At 38.7% G+C, this 26,462-nt stretch overlaps 1 protein-coding gene and 1 long non-coding RNA gene across 7 annotated transcripts in view; one reads left to right on the top strand and one right to left on the bottom strand.

Annotated features, from left to right (window-relative positions):
* LOC135313513 (uncharacterized) overlaps nucleotides 1-26,462 on the bottom strand; it is a 252,953-nt gene that overhangs the window by 211,941 nt on the left and 14,550 nt on the right. The window contains exon 2 of one of the 6 annotated variants that reach the window (XR_010373148.1): nucleotides 985-1,074. The exons of the other annotated variants lie outside the window; for them this stretch is intronic. This is a non-coding gene — a long non-coding RNA (uncharacterized LOC135313513). The remainder of the gene's footprint in view (nucleotides 1-984; nucleotides 1,075-26,462) is intronic. 6 annotated transcript variants of the gene reach the window in all.
* OLFML1 (olfactomedin like 1) lies at nucleotides 17,642-24,561 on the top strand. Its single transcript, XM_009505806.2, has 3 exons — nucleotides 17,642-17,930; nucleotides 19,915-20,203; nucleotides 23,038-24,561. Exons 1-3 carry the CDS (start codon nucleotides 17,805-17,807, stop codon nucleotides 23,814-23,816), a joined length of 1,194 nt encoding a protein of 397 aa, XP_009504101.1. The 5' UTR covers nucleotides 17,642-17,804; the 3' UTR covers nucleotides 23,817-24,561.

The raw sequence follows: 26,462 nt of genomic DNA, 5'->3' as shown, positions 1-26,462 counted from the left end.
TCTGTTGTTCCGGCACACGGTAGCCATTTTAGGTGATTTTCAGCCAAATGTTTTTCTATGCTTGATACACAGGGACTCAATCCCTTTCTTGGTTTCATATGTAAATTAGTGCAACTCCCAACTTGCACTGGACAAAATATTCATGCATGCAATTTTGTACAGACAGCATTTTCAGAGCCTGTACTAACTACTCCCTCAAACAACCACAAGAAACAAACAAAATACCCATATTCTTCAAGCTTGACTGATCCTAGCCTTTTCACAAGGATTTTCTGTCTCTGCCATCCGGATTCCTTTTTCTTCAGCGAGCCATGCCACCTCTATTACTTTTGTATAACAAAAAAATACCGAGTTGTGAGGATAGATTGGTAAAAATCACTCTGCACCATTATACTGAGGTCCTAGCACTTCTGCATAGGACGATTTGGATGACCATGTATGGCCACGTAGAGCTCTACCACCCAACCACCTGTTAGTGTATGCACATGCCTGCTCATGCAGGTGCACCTGTGAGTTTGCCCATTTTATGGTTCCAACTAAAAAAGAGCTATTTCTGTTCAGTGCATGTCCAAGGTAAGTTACTCAGCTCAGCATGAAAATCACAGGAAATTCCTCTGCAATATGCCATAGGATCTGATACAACAACATTGAGGTTATGCACTCTAAGTGTCCAAAAAGGGTTAGTACAGCTTAATTTGTGGAAGTATTGCACCAGACAGCTTCCAGAACACTTCCAGTCTCTCAAATGCAGTTTCTATCACTGAATTGCATGTCTAGTTCCTGCAATTTTAAGCACTTCAAGAAACCTACTTAAGAGCTCAGTCTTTTTGCCAAGGAATTACATTACTATAAATCTAATATAACATAAAATTTTGTTTTATTATTTGAACACTGGCATCTTTTACAAAGTGCCTTAAATTAGGAATTCAGTTTTTATATTCTAGTTTTTAAATGGGATTTGAGAGTCAATTCTTGGGCACTAACCTTCAAGTTAAAAACCAAGGTGTTTTGTGTCCTCAGAAATTTTAATGAATCTCAGTCACTGGAACTTGCTCCTAATACTTCCAGATGCTTCTGAAAAATAAAAGGATTTTCAAACTCAGAGAAAGGAGAATTAAAAGTAAAATAAAATTTCTTCCCCTATATGTGTTACTGCATATTGTTCACAAAATATCGTCCATAAAATATTTTTAGATCCTTGGCTATAAACAGAGCGACACATGGTGCACTTATGTGCCGTCCATTGTGGTTATTAAATACCATGTGAGATTCTGATAAAATAACATGTTTGGATACTAACTACTTTTAACCACATTCTTATGCATTCACCTTCTGAAGGAATGGGATATATTTGCGTATATCACAGTGAAAAGAATAGAAACCAAAGAACAGTACTCCACTTAGCAGCATCAATATACTTGTATCTTTTCCAGGCCAGACACTGAAAATAAGTATCATTCACTTAATGGGTGGTTACATATGCTCCCCCGGTACAAATATTTAATGATTTATAGTGATGCATTTCTAAAATACTTTTTCAGACAGGTTTGTAGGAGCTATTCTGGGTACAGGAAGGCACCTTCATCTTCTGAGACTGCAAATCTGAAAAACGACTTAGCAAATGATAAAGTCATATTTTGGAATCAAAACAAAATAGAGAGTAAAAGGTACTGCCAAAGGTAATGGCTATTAAGCTATTTAGAGTGCTTTCAATGGACAATACCCATTTTTTATCCTCCTGACTTTAAGAAGCTAAATGACAAAATACCCATTTGAGGTAGTCAGTGACCAATCATGTCTGAAGCACTCAGGACAGAAAATTCCAGTGTTTATTTTTGTCCAGATTAGTTTGAAGGACATCTGAGAGGTCAAAGATCATCAGGGTCTATCCCATGATGGATATTCTACTCTGATTTGCCTATGGCATTCCCTGAATAACAAAAGAAAAGAGAAAATAGATTGGAGGTTTATGGTAAAACTTTAAAAGTAAGAGAAGAAAGTGGCTATTCTTCCTGGCTCAACAGCAGAAGAACATTCTTTTAGTAATCTAAATTCACATGTGGAACTACTTTGATACAGCTGGCTGGTCCAAGTAGCAGTCAAAAGAGCCCATAGGGCAGCCCAACTTGGCTCACCAACTCTGTCTCAAAGGAGGCAAGGTAGCACAAGGTTGAACAGAAGAACATGTAGTGGCAGTCCATGAACAACCACTCTGACCCAGGAGGTCATGGTGCAGCCCATACATAGAGCCCAGAACAAGGTCCAGTTCCACAATTAGAAAAGATAGGCTGTGCTGGCGGATGGCACAAAGATTGCTGCAATAATCAACTGTGCAGCAAAGCCAAAACAAAGCCATAAAGAAAAGCAATTAGGCATTCAGCCCTGAGAAAGCAAACACAATCTTTTCTCTATTGTTCCGTTGTTTCAGGGCTGTGTCTGCTGCCTGGTTCCTACATCATATATCCTTCTTCCCTGATGATACATTTTAAAAAAATGAAAAAGGTTGAAAAATACTGCAAAAAATTATTGCATTCCTATAAATCTGAAAAACATCCCTGCCAAAGCCCCTCACTCTTTGGTTATTGTATCACTGATTCCATACTGTGGTGTTAACTACATTTAAATTAATGTGATATGAAAGTCTTGGACAAGATTTGGTATCCCTCACTCTAGCCAGTAATAAACTAATGTTATAAATATGAAAGAAAACAGTTAAATTCTATTTTGTCTTTGTCTTCAGGGAGATTAAGCCTGATACCTGGGTGGACTTCTATGTTATTTTACTATAAAGGCTATTAGTAAAACAATAAATTGCATGTAATATAAAAATGGAGCTGTTGAATATCTTTTGAATTTCCTGCTGGTAATTCTTACTGTCAAAACATCGTATAATGCAGCCTTCACTGAACAGCAGCAGCAGAATATAGCTTTTAACTGAAATTGTTGAGACTGTGTTTAGCAAAGGGTGAGTAGTAAATTATTTTGCTTATTTATTATTCAGATTAAGCATTCCAGAAACATTTCCTATTCTATTTAATAATTTGAAAACTACTCAACACAGAAAGCTGTGAAGCGACAGCTTTTTAGAATTTGAGTGTTTCATGTGCAGAATGCAAAATTAAATTGTGAAATTGCACATTTATTTGCTAAGAAATAAACAAATAGCCCTCCTACTCATTACTTCTGCTGTGCAGCTTCCCCAGCTATTCCTGCTCTGTCCTGGCTGCCAACTCTTTACAGGAGCCAGTCTAAAAATAATCTAAATACTAACATGTAGTTGATCGCCTAATGTATCAAATTCTGTCTATTTTATGTTGCACTTCTCCACAACCTGGCTGTAATGTATATGCAAAATCTGGCAAATTAACTAGCATCGCTGTAGCTACAATAGCCTAAGGATATAAGCCAGGCAAGATTTATTGGGAAACATAATACCTTTTATTAGATCAAGTGATGCAGCTGGAAAAAAACAAGTAAGCTTTCAAACACACAAAGCTTACTTCTAAGTTAATTAGTGTGTATATACATATATATGCACACAGGCCAAGCAGATGGAGTTTAAAAAACACAGAACACAGACCTATGTCCAAATTTAGTCTTTTTTGTTCCAATTTTACTGCAAAATTCACATCTTTCAGAAATCTCTGAGATGGCAGTGCTACATCAGATGTATTATAATCAGTTCTGGGAGAACTAAGATTCTTTAGCCCCCATAGGCAGTGCTGGGAATGAAAAGCCACAATCTGTCCAGCTCCCTCTGTTTGCCAGTTGTAATTAAACAGACCTTCATAATTCATATTTTCTCCTCAATATTTTGCATACAATTAAGGCTCTTTTAAAATTAATTTATCAAAACAAGTTTGCCTTCTATTTATAGTAAGACAGGGCTTCTGTTTGTTTAATTTAGTATTCAAGTGTTCACGTTGAAGACTGATGTTTGGGATTACAATAAACTATTTGTTTGAAAATTGTAAACTGGCAAACATCCCTGACATAAGACGGATGCACCAGAAGTACATTCTGCTCACTATTTTCTGACAGTATAAAAAGTACGTTAACTTATAAATAAAAGATTTAACCATGCTTGCTATTGCAAAATTTATGACTGCTCCTGCAAGTGTGTGTGGTCCGGTGGAATTCAACTCCCTGAACCAATCTTTTACAAACACACAATAAACTTCCTTCAGGCAAGAGAGCTGGTTTTTTATTTATGAGTTTATAGTTAATATTACAAGCAGCTATGAAAGGGAAGAAAAAGGAAATCAGAACATGTGAAGCATCAGGACGTTCCAAAATAGGTAAGCATAAATTTTGAAAAGAGACTTCTAAAATTCAATTGAAAAATCATTCTGCATTGGATACTCTTCAGAAAAAGAAAATTTGCTGCTTTTGAATAAAAGAATATATTTTTACAATGCCAACACATTGGAATAATGATACAGTTCATAAGCGGGAATGAAGCTGGAGAGGAGTAAATATCAGCTTAACGGGACACTAGTCCTGAAAAAGTAGCAGTAGGATAGAATCCACATAAATAAAGCCAAATTTAGTCACCATTTCTATAGACTTCTGGAGAATACTTTACCATCTCAGGAATGTTTCCTAACTTTAGACAGTTCCTTACTTAAAAATACAATTCCATGCAAGCATTGTTTACCCTAAGGATCTAAATCTAGCACAAACTATCCACACTGTTATACATTGAACCACTTTGTGAAGTCTTTTTCCATATGCATATGAACTGTTCAAACCAGAGATCAATAACTATGTAGTTACATTTATGACATAGACCATATTTTCTGAATAACTAATCACCAATTAACTCTTGTAATCTGCAATGCTATGCTTAAAACAGTAGAATTCCATTCTCATTTCATGCTTGACTGTAACCTCGGCTATGAGGTTGCAGAACTTCCCCCCACCCCCAATGCTGCTCTAAGTAAATCCCATGTCATATTACCAAAAGAAGAATTACAGCAGCCAGCCATCACCCATATGTCACAATCTGGAAAAAAGGGTAGTTTACAGCTATTCTACAGTTTCAAGGACACTGCTGTAGAGAAAAGAAATATATCATACTAATCAGGTAGTTGCAGAAACTGTGTTTCTCATTGAGCATAAATTGGCAATTGCAACCCGAAGGAATCACCCTAGGTGTTTTGGAGTAAATTAAAATTCTTCTCTAAGATTAGTCTGTGCAAAAGTCCTGCTGGGCAAACTAATTTTTCCATGTGCATTTTCCATCTTGCCTACATTCAGTTAGATTGTAGGGGATTTTAAATTTCTCATGGGATGATGTTCACTGAAAAAAAAGTAATTGGGATAGTGCTACTTGTGAAGCTTTTGAGCAGTAAGAATAAAGGCAAACATTGTGTTTGTATCACTAGCATTGTAAAATCTTTACACAGCTTTTAAAGTTTATTAGCCCAGTTGTAGACAGAAACACTAGGTAATTAGGTAGTTAAAAAAGACTCTCAAGTGTACAATCGCATTCCCAGTAACTACTTTAGAAACAAGTCCCTTAACAGCACTCAGTGTTCTGTAGCATCTTTCATCCAAAGTGTATTTCACCTATCATGTTTATGACTGAAATGCAGTAACTGTGAAAAACATAGCAACTGCTTACTAATGCCAAGCAACCAGGTAAAGTTTAGAGGGGGAAAGGAAAATGGGTTTCAACTCATTTCAGTCAATGGCAACTTCAAGAAGAAAAAAGTTGTTAAGAGTTCACTTTTACCACTCTCCATGTTACAAAGCATATAGTTGCATCTGTAATTACCACTAACTAGTCAACTTGATTTACAGAATCACAGAATGGTGGGGGTTGGAAGGAACATCTAGAGATCATCTCATCCAACCCCTCTGCTTGAGCAGGCACACCCAGAGCAGGGGGCACAGGAATGCATCCAGGCGGGGTTTCAATGTCTCCAGGGAAGGAGACTCCACACCCTCCCTGGGCAGCCTGTGCCACTGCTCTGGCACCCACACAGGGAAGAAGTTTCTTCTTACTTTTAAGTGGAACTTCCTGTGTTCCAACTTGTGCCCATTGCCCCTTGGCCTGTCGTTGGGCACTACTGAAGAGTCCAGCCCTATCATCCTGTCACCACCCTTTAGATATTTATAAGCATTGATGAGATCCCCCCTCAGTCTTCTCTTGTTCAGGCTGAACAAACCCAAGTCTCTCAGCGTTTCCTCATAAGGGAGATGTTCCAGCCCCCTGATCATCTTCAACATCATACCATCCCCTAACAGCTGTCATACCACTCAAGACAGTTTACAGGTGTGCACATCCCCATTTAAAATAACCAGGGTTATTCACATTCTTATTTAGTCTGGATTTGAGTCCAGGTTTGTACCCTAACTTGCGGTCCACCTCGGCAGCTATGCTTAGTGCACTGATGGATTCCTCGTATTGTTTCCTTGGGAGAGAGCCAGCATGACATTCAACAGAAGTTCAAGTTTCTATGAAGCAAATGGGTTTTAAGAGGCAGTGCTTTTAGCTCCTGCCCCGACATGTTATCATAAACCGTTCCTGTTTCCATTTCAAAGTAATTTCAAAGTTCTTTTTTAAAAGAAAAGTCGCTAGTTTAATTTGTGGGTGATTTCAGTCTCTTTGAGTGTACACTGGAGCAGAAGAGAAACAATGAAATCCATTGTCAGTAGCAACCAAGAGGCCATGGATACTAGTGATCCAGTGTCTGTTACCTCCCTCCTGAGACAAGTACCTGCCTGTCCTAAACTGAAACAGCTGCTGAAGGTCAGGGCCATTGCTGGGCCAAAGCTTAGATCTCACAATTGGGTCACATATGCAGCATAAACAATCACCAACATCTTGAAGTCCTTTGGCTGTGTATGCAAGAATTTGCTGTAATCCTGTTTAACTGCTGACTGTCACTGGATTATATTCCTATTTTTCTACACTTGGCAGAATTATCTGTATGCATTACAATATACAGAGGGCACAGGTTTGACCATCTGGCCATAGATGTCACTGAGACATTTTCCAGTGGCAGCATCTGGTTTCTGTTATATGGTAAGGTTACAGATGTGTTATCTAGGCTGCCAGATCTTCTTGCATTTCTTTTGATTCGTCTTTAACTCTCTAGTGTTTTCTTTGTTTGTAAGACTATACACAAGCATATTTGTTTGGTAAAGGTTTAATAAGGAGCTAAAGCTTATACTATATATTTCTCGATATATGCTATATCACATTCATCCACCTGATACCTGAGCCAAACCAATATACAGAGATGGTAGCACTAGAAAGAAGAGCTCATTAGCTTCCAACAGTGTAGTAAAGCAACAATTCCCCTACCAACATCACTTGCTAGCTGGCCCAAGTTGCTTCCTGCTGGTATAATAGGTATAGATAATTCAAACACATTGAGAAAAGAAAACTGGAATTAAACATGATCCAGTTGTTTTGAAAGGGAAAGCTATTTGCAAAACTGTCATTACATGAAGGAAAAATAAATTAAAGAAGAAAGAAAAAGAATAACTAATTAATGAGCAAAGCCACCAAAAGATCATGATTCCTGTTCCCTGTGTGAAACGTACACAAGCAGGAAATATGCACGGAGGCAGGAAAAGGCAGTCTGAGACCCTAATCTATAATTAACAGGTCATTGCACATCCTCACCTGTGTAACAACTTTGGCCCTTAGAAACTAAGAATAACAAATGGTAGTACACAAGGATATCATTGAAGACAGATTACAAAACTGTCTATATTTTCTAATACCTGGCACATGTCAAACATAGACAAAAGTTATAGTGTCTCCTTAAGAGGGAGTTCCCTCTTAAGAAAACGTGAAACCCAGAATTAAAGATTGATGTCCTTCTGTGAAGTATCTTTCTGTAAAGTCTCTGCAGAAACATGGCATAGGATTTTTCATACATCCTACACCATTTCATTTGGTGTGACATTAGTAAATGACAGATGTACTTAAGAGTTTGGAGGACCAGGAACTAGCTTGTTAGAAAGACCAGGAAGAAAGTCACAAAAAAGAAGCTAGCGGCCAAGCCTAATTTATTACTTAGAATTATACCATGTCAGGCAGTGATATCTGTTTAAATCACCTTTCAGGCAGACACACATATATAATTTTGTCAAAGGATCTGAAAGAATATACCTAACGCCCATTCATGTATTAATACTAACACAGCGCATAGGAAGATAAACAAATTCTCTGCCTAACTCTGCCATGGCAGCACAGCATGTGAGAATGACTGCAGTGACTCCTCACCCCTTCTCAATTCTCAAAATTAACCCAACTGTGTTCACGGGCCCAGTACAATGACAATTCTACAGAGACTGTACAATCTTTCTGTCAGAGGTAGAAGTGCATAGAGTAGACAGTGAGTTTGTGGTAGAGCATTCGGATGCGATACACACCATCTGCAGAAAAGGCACATGATATCTTGCTATTATACCAGCAGGCCTAAAAGATGCAGTAGTGTGCTAGCTCCCAAGTGTCAGGAATAAGTATGTCCCATTGGAGGACTATGCTGATTCAAGTGCAGAAAAGATATCCCTTATGTACAGATGCTGCTTGTTCTCTGTTGCAGAGAACCACAGCAGGAATTTTATGTTTGAACATATGGACGAGTTAGTCATGCCCTATCTACTCAGAGAAGCAAACAGATCCAGGCTGGATAGCTTGCAGGGCAGAACAGCTTCTTTTTTTCCTACAACCCAGTAAAAGGCCACGATGGTGGCACTGAATTTCTATTTTAATCAGTTAATAGAAGCAGTTTCTGATTGTCTGGCCAACTGAGGGCTAGAGAAATGGAAAATTTTACCACATATTATGTATTACTGAATGGATTCGGTGCTTTTCAGCGTTCCTCTTAAGACAAGTGTTCTGTTTTTTTCCTACGACTCTATGGGTTGCATATTTTTACAATAGGACTGAATTGTCTTCAGCAGAAACTCGCATTTCAAACCATACAGATTGAGTCTGCACTGAGCCCTGACAGGTCAAACCCACTTGATACAACGTTGCAGAATGTTATATACTGTGCACAGATATACGTGACCTTTTCCTGGATGGAGTTAATTAATTTTGGTGATACAACAAAGCTTTCAGAATGGATTCAGTATAACAATGATGGCACTGCTAAACAAACAGGCTCACTTTTAAAGAAGAATTAAAGAAAAAGAAATGGTTATCTACTATTTCTGACAACTTAACATATTTATGTCCCTTTCAATCAGCATGGTGCATGTGCTTAGTTATTCATCATGAACTGGCACGAGGACCACCTCCTCTGATACTCTGTGTTTCAAACATGATCGCTCTAACCTTAGAGAATAAAGGCCACAAAGTCAATTTCTTGCATATACGTCATGCTTAGAGTTTGCTGGTTTGGAAGATACTATTTCTAATCTGGACACTTTTGTGAATGTCTTATTTTTTATTAATTTTCAGAGATTAGGTGCAGCATAATATGAAGCCTACATAAAATGAAAATATGAAAGTGTCTTGACATGATGGGCCTTTGAAAAATATCAATTTCAAAAGTTCTACAGCTGACTGCTCTGCAGGTCCAACTGATACGCCCTCTCCTGACCTGGAGCTTGTCTGTCAAGAGATTTCTCTGAAATAATGCTCAGATTAGCATGTATCAAAAAAACCATGCTCTCCTACTGTGTATTTATTCTGTACTTATTAGCTCAGATCCCCCCACTTTGCACCATAATTACTGACAGTTTATTTTGCTTAGACTCACTGGCATGCGTGAGGGATAATTCTGAGATCATAAATAGGTTGGCAGAAATAAAAACCAGAAATAAAAAAGACTGATGAAATTTATTTCTCATACCAGATTATAGAGAGAAAGATATATATCTATACCTGTGGATCTCCACTTAAAGCCAGAGTATGTCTCTTTGGCTCAATTCCTGAATGCTCTTCTAAATTTTTAATTCACCCAGAGAGGTATCCTTGGACAGTGTAAAAATTTAACTAACTTTTGCAAAAGTAGACATTCCAAGACTGCCCTATAGAAATCTGAGAACACAGCAGGCCTAATTAATCTTACCTTGAGACCAGGATTCAGCTGATAGCAAGCAGATATAAATAGCAAGAGAGATAATCACAGATATTTTCTTCTTTAATCATATCCTGATCTTTTTAAAAAAAAAATATAAAAAAATACCCCTTGTTTTTAAGCATGGCTCTTAAGTTTGGGCTTGGCCCCTCTTCCCTTATAGGCTTCATTTTTATTGACAATGTTAAAAAAACAGCACAACAAATCTCAACTGTCCTTATCCCCCAGTTCATAGACATTTTCCTGTCTTTTAGGTTTTGGGTAGATTTAATTAGACACTAGCACAACTCCATTCTATTCGGCTCAAGGTTCTGGTACCATAGCTATCACTGTAATCTCTGAACACGTCATCAGCGATCACTTGGAAATTTCATGTAGGGTCAAAGTTTTAGTTTTAAACAGTATAGCTGTTAAGTCCTGAATTCACTACTGTAGTCCCACGGCACATCGCCCTGTTACAAATTCTCTCCATATCTGCCAATGAACTACAAAAGTATGCATTCTTCATCATCAGTAAACCTATTTTTTCCACCAGTTAGTGAAATTTTTCATGTCAAAGGGAAAGTTAGCTAATAAGTAAAACACTTTCCCAGTTATATACAGATCCCTCTCTCTTCTTTACGACATGTAGGCACACAGGTTATGAATCCACCTCTTCAGAGCAACATTAAATGAAACAACACTGAAAAATGATGAAATGTTATAATGTGTCTGCTACCCAAAACCAACAAAAAAGATAAAACATGTAATCGCAGGCATTTAAAATTTCAAAAACATATTTTCAAGTTATCACCCTGGTAAACTTTAATATGATATTTAATAAACAGAAGTCATGCATCACACCTAAAATATCTGATTCAAAAATAAATGTAACCAAAAAAACACAATTGGTATTACCAGCTGAACTGAGCTGGGCAGTTGTCATAATAATTTCCTGTAAATACTCCGAATTTAAAACAATATTATTTTGACTACTGTACTCCTGTGAATAGATTTAATGAACATGAACATTCAAGCAAAACAAATTTTAGTGAGAATATTCATGAGCAGATATCACACTGTAAAACAAGCCAAAAGCAGTGAAAATTATAATATTAATTTCTATTGAATTATACAATGCAAAGTTTGTTTAGTTTCAGAGTTATACAAATTTAAGCTTCAAGGTTCAGGGAATTGACTTTGATCAAGAGAACATATAATTCTGAGTTTTACAACAAACAGATTATCCAAAATAAATACACATAGTTTTTACATCAGACTACTTCATGATCTGTGTCCAGATGAAGCTCTGTGGATTATTTCAGTACTTAAAGGGGGTTTATAAGAAAGATGGGGCCAGACTTTTTTATAGGGCCTGTTGCTTTCCATTCATTCATTTTGGACCATCTGAACCATGCTTCCTTCTGTATGTTTTATGTAATTCAGAGAGTTTGGAAATGGTGCCTTTCAATTCTCAGGACTTTAGAGCCTCCTAGTGGAGGCCTCTGTCTGAATCCCAAAGTTCAGTGAATCACCTCTTTATCACAATCATAGAATCATAGAATCGTTAAGGTTGGAAAAGACCCTTAAGATCATCAAGTCCAACTGCTAACCTATCACTGCCGAGTCCACCACTAAACCATATCCTCAAGCACCACATCTACCCTTCTTTTAAATACCTCCAGGGATGGAGACTCAACCACCTCCCTGGGCAGCCTGTTCCAATGTCTGACAACCCTTTCAGTGAAGTTTTTCCTAATATCCTATCTAAACCTTCCCTGGCACTGCTTGAGGCCATTTCCTCTCATCCTATCGCTGGTTACTTGGGAGAAGAGACCAACACCCACCTCGCTACAACCCCCTTTCAGGTAGTTGTAGAGAGCAATAACGTCTCCCCTCAGCCTCCTCTTCTCCAGGCTAAACACCCCCAGCTCCCTCAGCCACTCCTCACAAGACCTGCTCTCCAGACCCTTCACCAGCTTCGTTGCTCTTCTCTGGACATGCTTCAGCACCTCGATGTCCTTCTTGTACTTAGTGGCCCAAAACTGAACACCGTACTCGAGGTGCGGCCTCACCAGTGCCGAGTACAGGGGCACAATCACCTCCCAGCTCCTGCTGGCCACACTATTCCTGATACAAGGCAGGATGATGTTGGCCTTCTTGGCTGCCTGAGCACACTGCTGGCTCATGTTCAGCCAGCTGTCATCCAGCACCCCCAGGTCCTTTTCCTTTAGGCAGCTCTCCAGCCACTCCTCCCCAAGCCTGTAGCGTTGCATGGGGTTGTTGTGACCCAAGAGCAAGACCTGGCACTTAAGCCTTTTTGAATCTCATACCGTTGGCTTCAGCCCAACAATCCAGCCTGTCCAGGTCCCTTTGTAGGGCCTTCCTGCCCTCCAGCAGATCGACACTTCCACCCAGCTTGGTGTCACCTGCAAACTTACTGAGGGCGCACTCAATCCCCTCATCCAGACCATCAAGGAAGATATTGAACAGGACCGGCCCCAACGCTGAGCCCTGGGAAACACCACTCATGACTGGCTGCCAACTGGATTTGACTCCATTCACCACCACTCTCTGAGCTCAGCCGTCCAGCCAGTTTTTAACCCAGCACAGAGTGCACTTGTCCAAGCCATGAGCAGCCAGCTTCTCCAGGAGAATGCTGTGGGAAACAGTGTCAAAGGCCTTACTAAAGCCCAAGTAGACAACGTCCACAGCCTTCCCCTCATCCACTAAATGGGTCACCTTATCATAGAAGGAGACCAGGTTAATGAGGCAGGACCTCCCTTTCATAAACCCATGCTGGCTGAGCCCGATCCCCTGGTTGTCCCACATGTGCTGCGTAATGGCATTCAAGATGATCTGCTCCATGACCTTTCCCAGTACCGAGGTCAGGCTGACAGGCCTGTAGTTCCCTGGATCCTCCTTCCGACCCTTCTTGTAGAGGGGCGTCACATTCGCTCCTTTCCAGTCGTCTGGGACCTCCCTGGTTGACCATGACTGCTGATAAATGATGGAGAGTGGCTTGGCGAGCTCCTTTGCCAGCTCCCTCAGTATCCTCGGGTGGGTCCCATCCGGCCCCATGGACTTGTGAACATCCAGGTGAAGGAGCAGGTTGGTGACTGCCACTTCTTCAACAACTGGGACTTCATTCTGCATACTATCTCCATCTCCCAGCACAGGGGCCTGACAACCCCGAGGATGACCAGTCTGACTATTAAAGACTGAGGCAAAGAAAGCGTTAAGTACCTCAGCCTTCTCCTCATCTTTTGTGGCAAGGTTACCTTCCGCATCCAACAAAGGAGGGAGATTCTCCCTGGCCCTCCTTTTGTCACTGATGTCTTTATGAAAACATTTTTTGTTATCTTAACAGCAGCGGCCAGTTTAAGTTCCAACTGGGCCTTCGCCTTCCTAATGTTTTCCCTGCATAACCTCACAGCATCCTTGTAGTCGTCCTGAGTCATCTGCCCCTTCTTCCAAAGGTGGTAAGCTCTCCTTTTTTTCTTGAGTTCCAGCCAAAGCTCCCTATTCAGCCAAGCCAGTGTCCTCCCTCTCCTGCTCGACTTACGGCACGTGGGGACGGCCTGCTCCTGCACCTTTGACACTTCCTTCTTTAATAACATCCAGCCTTCCTGGACTCCTTTGCCCTTCAGGACTGCTCCCCAAGGGAGCCTGTTAACCAGACTCATTAACAATCCAAAGTCTGCCCTTCTAAAGTTGAGGGTAGCGGTTTTGCTGACCCTCTTCCTTACTTCTCCAAGAATCAAAAACTCTATCATGTCATGGTCTCTGAGCCCAAGACAGTCTCCGACCACCACATCACCCACCAGGCCTTCTCTGTTTGTAAACAGCAGGTCCAGCAGGGCACCTCTCCTGGTTGGCTCGCTTACCAGCTGCGTCAGGAAGTTATCTCCCACACACGCCAGGAACCTCTGAGACTGCTTTCTCTCTGCTGTGTTGTATTTCCAGCAGATATCTGGTAAGTTGAAGTCTCCCGTGAGAACAAGGGCTAGAGATTGTGAGACTTCAGCCAACTGCTTGCAGAGTACTTCATCTGTCTCCTCATCCTGGTTGGGTGGTCTATAACAGACTCCCACCAGGATGTATTACATCCTTTATTGGTATCACTCCCAGCACTGTTCTTAGAGCTGAACACCACATAAGGACTTCAATTGGATTTCCTATGTTTGCCTTTTTTACAGGAATGTGAATTGCTTTCTAAGATATAAATCTGAACATGGTTTAAAAAAAATAAGACAAGACTGGAATTAAGTGTTGATTTCCCACTATGACAAAAATCTTTTCTAACCTCACAGATTTCAGCATTAGACAACCTCATCAGCTAGTGGCCAGTACTAAAAAGGAACTTCACTCTGTAGATCCAAGTCTGAACAAAATTATAAAATACACAAGAAGACAATGATACACTATATATTATTAATATAAAGCATCATTATGATTCATCAGCACCAAAACCTACTGCATTAGGCAACCATGAACTAAACAAAATTGCAATCACAAACAAAATCCCAGTATTTCAGACAGTTATTTCCTTTCCTCTTGTTTTGCCTATAACACATTCGATTAATGATCATAAGATGCAAAACCACAAAGCACACATGCACTGATGTATCACTGATGCATCAGGCTGAGTAGCAGTTATTCTAACCCATGTGTGTATAAAGTCAGTTATGTAGAAAGGTGTAAATCAGAGTATGTCTCTGATGTTTTCTTTTCATGTATCTATTATTGCTTTCCATGTAGAGGTTAACTAAAGATGAAAAACAAAATCAACCCTATTTTAAGCCAGTCTGGACTTCTGGAGTAAAATCTGATGCATATGTATATATGTATTACTTATATCTAAGCAACAGGAGTATGGGCATCCCACCTTTCTCAGGGTTGTAAGAGCATAGGGCACGACATTAGGAGAGCATCCATTGCTCAGCAGAAGCCAAGGAAGAACGGTGAGGGAGCTTGGGAGTCAGGGATGTTTCCAAAGCTCAGGAGGAAAAATGGCAGGCTGGGTTTACAGAGCATGCTGGGAGTCTATTGGAGTCACCTGCCTGGACAGACCCAGCAATGACACAAGGTGGTTCATGTGTTATGGCTCTGGTGGGACAAGCAGCATCTCATGATTCCTGTGAGGAACTAAGGCATGCCTACAAGAAGCTACAGTGGGACTGGAGGCAAGTCAAGGAAGTGAGGAAGACCTGGAAGAGAAAGCTACGGCAGTGGTATGGAAGAGTTGGAGGTCTGCGGCAAATCTCAGGCAAGGCAAAGAAGTGCCTTGAACAGTAAGCTCAGGGTCTCCATGGCTGAGGTCCTATCTCATGATAGATGAGATTTCCCCATCATGACTGTGAAGGAGAAATGAGTTTCTGTGAAGAAGTAAACTTACAGTTTGCACACCTTCCCCTGTAACAGGGTTTGCAGGTACGAGAGTGTGCTGCAAAGAGCCTGATTTACTGTGGCACTGCTCTGGTTTTACCAACTGAAATGCCAGAAAGAAACTGACTCTAAAAATGCTAACAAAACACAATATGCGATGGTATAAAAGTGAAATAATATCTTAAAGAAATGTCAGTTTTTCCCCAAATCTAGTATCCACTCTGAATTGATTTGAACATTCCTTTTAAAGCACAGAAAACTCCTCTAGCATCTGATATCAAAACCAGAAACACAGATGAGGAGCTGAAAGTAAGTTTGCAATATCTTGCTTAGGATATTTTATTTGCTTAGGTGTTGTTCTGGATTCAAACAGAAATAGGGTTGCTCTGGAACTGATAAATGGTAGTGTTCATTAACTGAAGTATGAACAATTGTCTGTGATTATAAAAAATTCAGAGACAACCCATAACACCCTTTCTAAGGAAAAACTTTCAGTAAGGAGCTCTGCCATGGCTGATGCTCTGGCATAATCCAATAAAATTCTCCAGAGAAGCTACTGCCTTATTTTAGAGGGAAACCCAGACTACAGACTGCAATGAAAAATAATACTAAAAGTCATAAAGTTAGGATGCTACTTCTTATTACTTTAAAATAGGATTTGCAGACATAACCTGCATATTCTAAACTGCAGGCAAACCATGACAGATTTTATAGATGTGATTTCTCTCTCCACTAAATGAAGAAATTAACCTATTGAATCCCCTAGTCTTAAATCCCTGAACATTGCCTTAGATTATTGTGATAGACCTACTAAACTCAGAGGACAACTCTGAAGGATTCCAGGTTCACCCAGGAGGGTAGAAAGTGTTTCTCCCCAGAGCTGAAGCTGATTATTTTGTGGAAAAGCAAACAGCGCACTTTGTCAAGATGTTCCATTAGACGTAATCAAGGAAAACTATACATTTGCTAGCATGTCTATTCTCAGTGCATAATCCTTCAAGGATCCAAGCAAGCAAACCTTCCATCCTCCCAGGCAGGAGTTCTGGAGCAAAGTGAAATGACACTGGAGTGGAGAACCAGGTATTAGCCTCTCTGTGCATCATTGACTTTGTCTGTAAATAGGAACGGGCAAATTGGTTACACCTCTTAGGATAAACCCATATTAAAAGAAAAAGTACTTATCTGTGCACGTCTGTGAAATTTGCCTGTAAAGCATGCATAGCCTCACAACAATCAAACAAATGGAGGTAAAAATCTGCCTGTTGTGACACATTTTCGTTAATTCTGTCACAAGTCACATACTTACACACAAGGCAGTCAGAAAGAAAAGCAAAGCTGTGTAAATGTGAGGAAAAAATTGTAAGGAAAGAAAATGATGGAGGGGGGAAGTGAAGAGGTGGAGAATTCTGAGAAAGAGGAACAGAGACATACAGTTTGGCTTCAGATACAAAGGGAGCTTTCTAATATTGTAACATGTGGTTTCCTAGTGAGCCCAATGTTAGCATAGCCATGTATATTTCCAGACAAGGCATTCAGTCATGGAAATTATGAAAAAGAATAAATAAAAATCACCACAAATGTAATAGACTCATGTAAGTTAATTATAATTAATTTTTAAACCACACTAAGTAAAATTATTATTCTGAAAGAAGAGACCTATCAAGGCCTCCATTAAATTGACACAGAACTATAGTAAAGATATTGATTTTAGCTAGAAAAGTACTGGCAAGAGAAGAGGGGAAGGAAAAAGATTTTTTAAAAATAATTTTATCTATGGTATTCAGTTCTACTATAGATTGGCTGAATACTGGAAGTGAAAACAATTGCTTTAGGTTGTTTTACAGTAACAGCTGTGGTTGTTGGAATAGCTACAGGCATTATGCATCAGATCTTCCTGTGAAAGAATGACCAGTGCTCCACTGACTTTGAATCTATGCTGAGTTACACCAAGTATACACTGCACTGTGTTGGTCACACAGGAAAGGAGATGGGAGGGGAAAGGAGGGAAAATAACTTATTTTTATTTGTATTTAATAAAATTTGGCCTACAGGCTTTATGTGACTCAGTACTGAACATCTGGGACTGATCATAGGATCACAAACTGGAAAGCAGTCATCTGGCTTCTAGAAATAAACACATTCAGTTCCTCTTCAACAGCTTTATTTTTTTAATGATAAACTGCAACAGCCATTTTAAGTCTTTTTAATACTTACAGCCACAGGTTTTTTTAACTTTTTAGTAACTTTCAGTATTGCTTTTTCACATCCGGCATCAGACAACTGTTAAATTTCATTTAATCCTGGACTGGCAGTAGTGTTTGGGATTGACCTCCACACACACACACACACAATTCACTACTTTTTTCTTCAAAATTTTATGAAAAAATGGTAGTCTTGCAACTCCAATTTTTATTAGTTCCATTCCTCACAAGCATCATGGGAGCAGCACAATATATGATGCAAGATGCAGCACTGATGGACTACATTGATCGGCGTTTCCTATCCCTAGAGGTATGTGCTATCTGTATCATCCTGTAATACTGCCTAACTCCAAAGAGGTTTGAAAATGTATGAATGTTTTTCTATGTATGTGAACACAGAACAGTTTGATGCTAAACAATATCAGGAAGATAAGTTTCCAGCTTTTTCAAATAAATAAGTACAGATATAGCTAAACCTTTAACTATGATTCCTAATTACCCCACCATTATTTATTGCAGGATATAATTTCAGAATGTTATATATTTATTCTGTTATCACTTGTATTTTTTTATGTCATTGAATTTATCTAAATAAGCAAATATTTATAGTACCATCACAGTCCATCCTCGGGAACAGGATAGCCATATTGTCACTAGGAGAAGTGCTATCAAGTATTAACAAGGAGATAGAAATTTATCAGGATTTTTTTCTATGTACAGATGAACCTACCTGGAAGAGCACTTTAAGACACATTTGTGTAAACTAGCAGTGTATCTGCACTTTAACTAGGAGTTGAAACAATCCCCTTACAGCTGGCAGACTGAAATAGGTATTTGCTTTCAATTAATTACAGAAAAGTACCAGTACCCACCTCATTTTCTGCAGTAAAATACTACCCATACTGCAAAATACCTTATCAGTATTGGCATGTTGTAATCATAGATAGTTGATCTTAAATCATCAACATGTCTACCTTGCATAGGTAGACTTTTAGAGAAGCTTTAACTTGTCTGATCTCACATTCCATTTTGTACAAAGCTCTTACTGGTCTTAACTTCACAGCACAGAAAGAACTGAAGGATTAGCCTGGTATTCTGTTCCCATTATGTAGATCGAGATTTAAATTTTATTAACCACTACAGGAATAACTTCACACGGTAACTGCCATTCATTTGGCACATATTAAAAATGATGCAATTCCACCTGTGGCATTTGGTGCAAGGGGCACCAAACAAACAGGAAAAAGGGTGAGGCAGATACTGAAGAGAATGCTTGGAAACATTTAAAATAATGTTTTTGTAGAAAGTAATTAAACAGCTTCCTGGGGATTTATGGTCATGTGTAAATGGGGGAGGAGGGAGACCCACACAAAAACCCCACCTCGCAAAACAAACAAACAAACCACCACACCCAAGTGTAGAAGGAACACATGTATACTGCACTAATCATCCAGTTCCCCAGTCAAACACCACCTTAAAACAAAACACCTGAAACTTGTGCATGAGCACCAAATCAGAACACCCAATCTGGCCATTAGATCTACTATGATTGTATGTTTGGGCTTAAATATTGGCTCAATTTCCTCATCTTCCCAAAGTGTCAGTTGGGTTTCCATTTTCAGGTCACCTATGATATTTATAGAAGCAGCTGCATTACAACAGAGAAATCACTTTCTTCACCTTTAAAAATGTTGATAATCTGAATCTAGTTATAAAGAAACATCTGTATTCTTCTCTAAATACAACCAACAATTTGACAAAAAAAAAAAAAACCCAGATATGTCAGTATTTCCATTTTCCATTTCAAATAGTTGAAAAATAGCCACATTAGATACTGTCTTCATCAGAGAGGTGAAATTTATGTGAAATGTTCACATTCGTAGATCTCCTTCAGAAAAATTTTTGAGACTGCTTCACCAGTGGTCTTAGAGGAGGAGCTCTGAAAGGTTTCTGGAAAGCAAGTAGTCAGAGATCATGTGCCCTTAAGTATCACTGGCTGTTTCCACCAGATCACTTTTCCCTATTTAGGCAGCAGAACAAAGTATCTGATTCTCAGTAAACACATCAAGAAAAAAAAGTGTATTTTTGTCCAGAACCATGAATGCTAGGGCCAGTCTAATATGGCCTTTTCATGTAGATACATAGCAACAGACCGTCACTTTGAAATAGATGCAGGGCAGGGGGACTGGAAGGGAGAGAATAGCACAGTTTTTAAAGTAATCATGAATGAGGTTTTAAACTGTACAGAATATACACATATATCCATATATTTTCTTCCTGTGTTCTAACTCAAGAAGAGGCTGGAAAAATGCAACCAAGACATACTGGATTACGTGGAAGAATTCCGAGACTTTTCAAAGATGGCACTGTCACGCCTGGCAGGACTGAACAATTATAAGGCTGAGGTTAAAGGTCAAGTAGAGAATTTGCTAACAAGAATTGAACGAGCACAAAGGGATATTGACTATTTTGGATCTGTCACAGATTCTAATACATGTATAGAAGTACATGAAGACCTGGTGAAACAGCAGCTATTTGAAGAAGCAGAAGAAAAAAAGAAACTGAAACTCATGCTTAATGCAAGTAAGAACAGTTTACTTTTCAGAACTTTGATGTGAATGAGCCAGTCCCCTAGCCAATGCATGCATGCTGATATAGGGATAACAGATTTCCACAAGTTATGTGAATACCACAGATAAACGCATGGGTTTTGGCTGTGTAAATACTAGACTTAAAAAAAAAAACAACAAAAAAACCCACCACCAACAACAACCCACCTACAAAAAAGGTGTGGGAGAGGGAGGGAAGAAAGTACAATTCAAATATTTATTTTGCAGATACTTTACTGCATATCAAATTGATTCTTTGGAAGCTGCTTTTTATTATAAAGTAATGTAAAAAGCCTCTGAAGGTATGCTTTTGCAAAGTCCCAGAAAAAAAGCCAGTGCATTTCTGACTATTATGGCTATACCAAGGAATTAATAGTGGCCTTTTCTTTTTTCTTTTTTTTTTTTTTTTTTTGCAGTGGGCAGGGGTCAAAACCTCAACTCAAAAGTGAACTCACAAGTCAATAAAAAGACTTAATTCACTTCTACAATTTGCATCTGTTTTACTGTCCTCCTCTGTTATTCCTTCTTTCCCTCTCCTCTCTATGTACTTTATCAAGACAGCACACTGGCTTACCTGCAAGCAAAGCTCAGTCCTGATCTGAAAATTAAGTGTTAACGTACCTAGTATGAAGAATATATACATAATCTATGCTTTTTAAAAAAGAAATTAAGTGTTATAGGTAACTTTACCTTCAGAAAGTTGAGTTATAAACGTAGATTTTTTTGAACATTAGGCATTTTTCTTGAAATGCAGAAATATTTGGGGATTTTTAAAATCACTGTGGTAAGGACACTTTGAAAATTATATCTTCTAAGAGTTTCAGAGGGGAAAAAATTACTTTCTATTCTCCCTTGTTGGAAATTTTTACTTTTAATTTTATTGCAGCAGATCATGGCATCTTCACTTTTGTCAATACTAGTCAGATGCTTGTCCCATTTAAGTTGATAGCAAAACTAGTGTAGATTTTACAGCACTTAGAAGAAGGAGCAAGACTCTTAATTCTAGCAAATAGCAGCTCTGTTTCTATGCTAGCATATATTTACCAGAAGTTCTGATTATTTTTGCTGAGTCACTCCAAACTCAGGCAAAAAAATGCTTTTTTAAGTCCAACTTCATTACTGGTGTTCTTTTGAGTTCAGACTGGCTTGAAAATAGCAATCAAGCAGAACCACTGTTTTTACATGCAGTAGCTGATACCATCCTGCTTTGGGTGGGAATCGGGAAACTATCTTCTGCATATTTTGGGGTATGATAAAAAAATGGTGGGCTTTGAAGGTATCATTGTGGAGAATGTGCAAACAAATTGGTAAACTTATAGTTCACTGTGAGTGTAAGTTTTTCAGTCTTCCTCCAAGCTGTTATGAAAGCCAAGGAGACTTAAAAACCTCTCAAGAAGAGAGACACTATTCATAGACTTCAGTTAGTAAACTGGTTATTTCTCCTGCAGAGGAAGATGTTGCTAGGGATGGCTAGGTATTTTGATTCTACAGTTTTAAGTTTTTAGAATCTATCTAGCTAATAAACGTTAGTGTTGGGAAAGCTATTGTGGCTTGCTCAGGGAAGGTGCATCCAGAGTGAGGACTTCCAGGAAAAAAAATCCATGCTGTAACCGCAATATCCAAATGCTTTGGTTAGAGGGTTTCAGTACACACAAATGACATAAAGGTTGCTTTCTACGGGAAACTGGAAACTTGCCACTGACTTCAGCACGTTCATATCAGGCCAGATAGGGAGGCTGGTTTTGCTTTCTCCATTTTGTCTACTGCCAGAACTTCCTGCCTTAGGGATTTGTTTGTTCTGTTTACTGAAATGGCTGCACTTCACTAAAGGCAGCTCTTTAAACTTCAGATAGTGCCTCTTGTAATTTATAAGTGCCTTTGTAATATGCTCTGCAGTAGAGTTTTTCCTGGAAAGGATGGTACTTGATAAAGATCTTAGCATCTAAATGCCTGAGTCTTCACAAGCCTGGTGCTTTTTGGTCTTCAACATCTGTGCAAAGTGCATGCAAAATGTAATGAAGCCAAAGTATGACTCACTCTCTGCTGGTGCCAGTTTTATCCCTATGGTGAGGTAAACAACTATGTAATTCCACCAGCCATACTTCTAGCATAAGAATTGATAGCACAGACATCATACCAGTTCATTTAAAGACCAACCTAATGTACAAGCATTGCTGATCTTGTGATCTATGTGTTTGTTCTAGTTCCTTTGTGCTGCAGGTCTTGGGAAGGGAAATGGAAAGATAACCAAGTGTTTGGCTTTCTGTTATGATGACCTATTTTTGTCTTAATGTTATAAATGATTAAAAAAAAGAGGCTAACAGAGGATAAGACAACTCCTGAAACAAAAATACTATATACATGGCATATCAGGAAAATGGATTTTAATTGTATGCCTTCAGTAAGAAAGAAATTTACTGTGTTGATCTAAAACAGAAGTCACTTGTCTGAAGTAAAAATTACAGCCCTGTAAAAGAACTGACAAGAATAACCAGAGAATCACTAAATGTGCTCTTGGTCCTCTCTCAGATACACAGATAGAAGCTGTTTCAGACAACGCTGGTCTTATAAAGCAGAAAACAACACACTGTGTAGATGAAGATATGCAGTTTCTTTAGCAGGAGATGCTGAATATATAATCTAAAATTAGCTTCAGCACTACTTACTGTAGCCACTCTGCTGACACCTTTTCTGATAAATTGACCCTGGCCTTATTGTTGGATTAAAATGAAACAAAGAAATTCAAAGAAAGGAAACTAGAAATTCACAGATATTCTAATTTTTTTTTCTTCGGGTGTTTCTTTGCAGGTTGTGACCACATGCTTGCAGGTATTAAATCCCTAAAGATAGTTAAGAAGACTGGAGATAAGCAAGGCTCTTGGATGAAAGATCCTGGCAAAAAGCATGCAAAGATTTTTTTATTAAATGGTTCTGTAAATAATGTTATTTTGGAATTTGCAAATATAATGACATTTGTGGAAAGCAATCATACACTAAAAGCTCGCAGAATCACCTTGCCATTTCCCTGGGAAGGAACTGGCCACATCATATATCAGGGTTTCCTGTTCTATCACAGATATGGTTCCTTAAATGAGATAATTAAATTCAATATCCAGAAAAGAACTATAACTGACCAAATGCTACTGCCAGGGGCTGGACGGATTCCTGCCTATCAGCTTTCTCCATATACAAAAATAGATTTTGCCATTGATGAGCAAGGGCTCTGGGCAATCCATGCAGAACCAGAGACTGGAGGAAACATTGTAATTACTAAAATCAACCACATAACCATGGCCATAGAGCACACTTGGGACACATCATGCAATAGTAAGGGTGCTGAAGCAGCTTTCATGGCATGCAACACACTCTATGTTGTGTACAATTTTCCTAGTGGAGGCACCTCTCGCATACAATGTGTTTATGATGTTTTGGATGCTGTAAATACTTATGAAATCCCAGTATTGCACTTTCCAAAACGTCAGGGTAGTCATTCCACTATACATTACAATCCTAAAGAAAAGCAACTCTTTGCTTGGGGTGATGGATCCCAGATCATTTACAAGCTTCACACAAAGCAAAAAATTTAGAATCCAGCAACTTTTCAAATACACTTAAAAGCCAGCAGTCCCGTGTCAACATGGTCATTAAAATTACATTATTCCCATCTGTTACAACTTTACAATCTATTTTACATAAATTTAGGTTTACAAACCCCAGTGATCTTTAATGTCCAATTAAGAATCTGTAAAGACTCCATTAATATGAATTACACGATGAATAAATACCACACATATACAACCCACACATACACATACAAAAATTAGTCTTAAAAACTAAAGTTAATTAAAAACAAATAAGAATCTATCTCTGAGGTTCTCTTCCTGTCAAAACTATGTATTTTTCTACAGTGCCATGGAAATCAAATCAGAAGTCCTTCCTGTCCAATATACATTATCTGACAACCCTTACTACCCTGAAGCTCACTGTAGGAAGCCTTCTTGTAAGCACTATAATCCATGTGCTTCCAGAGGAATTATCAATAAAGTTTTAACAAGAGAGGTTTATTATATCACAAAGCATAAGAGTATGCAACCTCACAAACATGGCTTATTTTTAATCTATATTTCTTGTACATTATACCAAGGCTGTTCCTAATCGTTGAACTACTAGACTATTTCCATGAAATTTCCACATTTTTGTTATCCACATAGCAGTCCACTTTTGATCCTGCTAATACATTATCTACAGCCAAGTATTCACTTTTATCAGCTTCAATTTGCCACCTTTCAATTTTTTTCGGTGTTTCACTGCTTGTGTGTCAGAAGGAATATTCCTAGATGATCTGTTCTTTATCATACAATGTTTTGAAATGTTTTACATATCTCTCTTTAATTGTTTCCTTTCTTATTAATCCTCTTTCAGCATCTAGTTGTGAGGTATTTTCTCAATACTATAGATCACTTCCATTGCTCATAGCAGAATCTTTCTTATCCTGTCCTCTGACTCTGGCAAAATACCTGTACAGAAAAGGTGGCCCTGATGAGCACAATAGTGCAAGTGAGGGCATGCCACTGATCAGTCCTGGGTTTGTAACAGATAAACTCTAGGCAAATATAAACACATCTTTCTTCCAAAACTAATATGGAAAAAAAAAAGCCAACCGAAACAAACCCTAGACTTTTACTTGAGAAATACAGGTACTGGCTATAATTTTTGGATTTTAATGACAGCTGCACTTCCATTTAATAACAACAACAAAACACAAAACAATGATGCTTGAAAAGCAATCCACAGCTGTTTCTACAGAAAGCCCATTTTGTTCTTTATACTGAAAGAGCTGTTGCTCTGTTTAAAAACAGCTTCAACAGAACAGCCAAACATCAGGGAATGATTTCAAAAAGGAGCTCCAGAATACAACTAAAAGCATATGGACTGCTGAGTTGCAACAGTGCTACTCTGCTTTTAGTAAAAGAAACTACATCATTCTAAGCAGCCTTAATGACTATAGCATTACTTCTGTGTTACAGAAGCCATAGAAGCACAGCTAAAGGCATTCTCAAGCTGAAAGCAAGGTGCACTGGCACTGATTTCCTGTGTGACCATGGGCCAAAGGCAGATTCAACTATTTGGCCTTTTATTCCTCATCTATAAAATTAAAAACACGGAAATACAAAATGGTGTTGGCACCTTTGGAAAGCTTTGAGATCTTTTACTGCAAAATGATGTGTAATCTTCTTCACTTCATGAATAAAAGCTTTTGATGTAAGTATGGACCAAGCCTGCTCTTTAGAAAAGCCATTCCTGGAATATGCTATGGGCCACACTATTACACAACAGAGAAAGCTTACGTTATTATTCTATATAGAGACTTCAATGAGCAATATTGAAAAGTTCAGGCAGGGTCCTCTCTGAAACTTGCTGCCCTGGAAATCCAGGCTTCATAATGAACTAATGGTACTGCCTAGATTTGATAAAAGGAGAAAGTTTTGTATGGATAAGCTTCAGTAGATTATTTCATATTGTACAAAATGCAAAACAAATAAAAACAAGAAAATAGACTGCCAAAATTTTCACAAATCTCAAAATTGAGGTTCAGTTACAAGGAGGGGCAATATTTCAAGCCTTCCTATTTCAAAAATATACATGAATAGTCAAATAATTTGAAAAGCTGGAATTCCCAGACGTTAATCCTGATACTGATTTGTTGGCAAGCCATTTAACTACAATCATAAGAGAACAAGCACAGAAGGAGACATCATTGAATTAGCCTGCCTCAACTATTCTTTAAAGCCTTTAATGATAGGGACTCCATAACTTTCCCAGGGAATTTCCTCCTCCAATTCACAAGCCAGCCACTGTAACATTTTTCCTAAAGCACCTCAGTTTTCCTTGCTGTAATGTAACCCCATTAAGTTTTGTCCTATCCAGCATAAGAATGTAAGAGTAGCCTTATTTAATCAAACAGAGAGTTATCCAGCCCAATTGCCAATCTCAAAGAGGTACCAAGAAAGAACACATATGGAAGAGCGTAAGAACAGTGCAAACACGTCTCTCTCCCTTTAAAGATTCATGCCAGAGATGTTGCCTTTATGCTCAGTATCACTGAAGGATTTTCTTTGTTGACACCAGGAGAGGGTGAGCCTGCAGGATGGCCAGGCATGGAGGTTGGGCCTCCCAGCTAATGCCAGGTGCAGGGGCTAGGCTGATGGTAGGGTGCTGGCTGGGCGCTCCTG

Source organism: Phalacrocorax carbo, chromosome 5 (assembly GCF_963921805.1).
Source record: "Phalacrocorax carbo chromosome 5, bPhaCar2.1, whole genome shotgun sequence".
NCBI classification, from domain to species: domain Eukaryota; kingdom Metazoa; phylum Chordata; class Aves; order Suliformes; family Phalacrocoracidae; genus Phalacrocorax; species Phalacrocorax carbo.
The sequence above is the reverse complement of the archived record's forward strand: the minus strand, read 5'-3'. Positions and strand labels throughout refer to the sequence as shown.

Bases quoted from the DNA above. Each gene is read 5' to 3' on its own strand.
- OLFML1 (XM_009505806.2), top strand. From the start codon at position 17,805: ATGGTAGTCTTGCAACTCCAATTTTTATTAGTTCCATTCCTCACAAGC. The intron at 17,931-19,914 runs GTATGTGCTATC...TTCTAACTCAAG, and splicing joins GGCGTTTCCTATCCCTAGAG to AAGAGGCTGGAAAAATGCAA. The intron at 20,204-23,037 runs GTAAGAACAGTT...GTTTCTTTGCAG, and splicing joins GAAACTCATGCTTAATGCAA to GTTGTGACCACATGCTTGCA.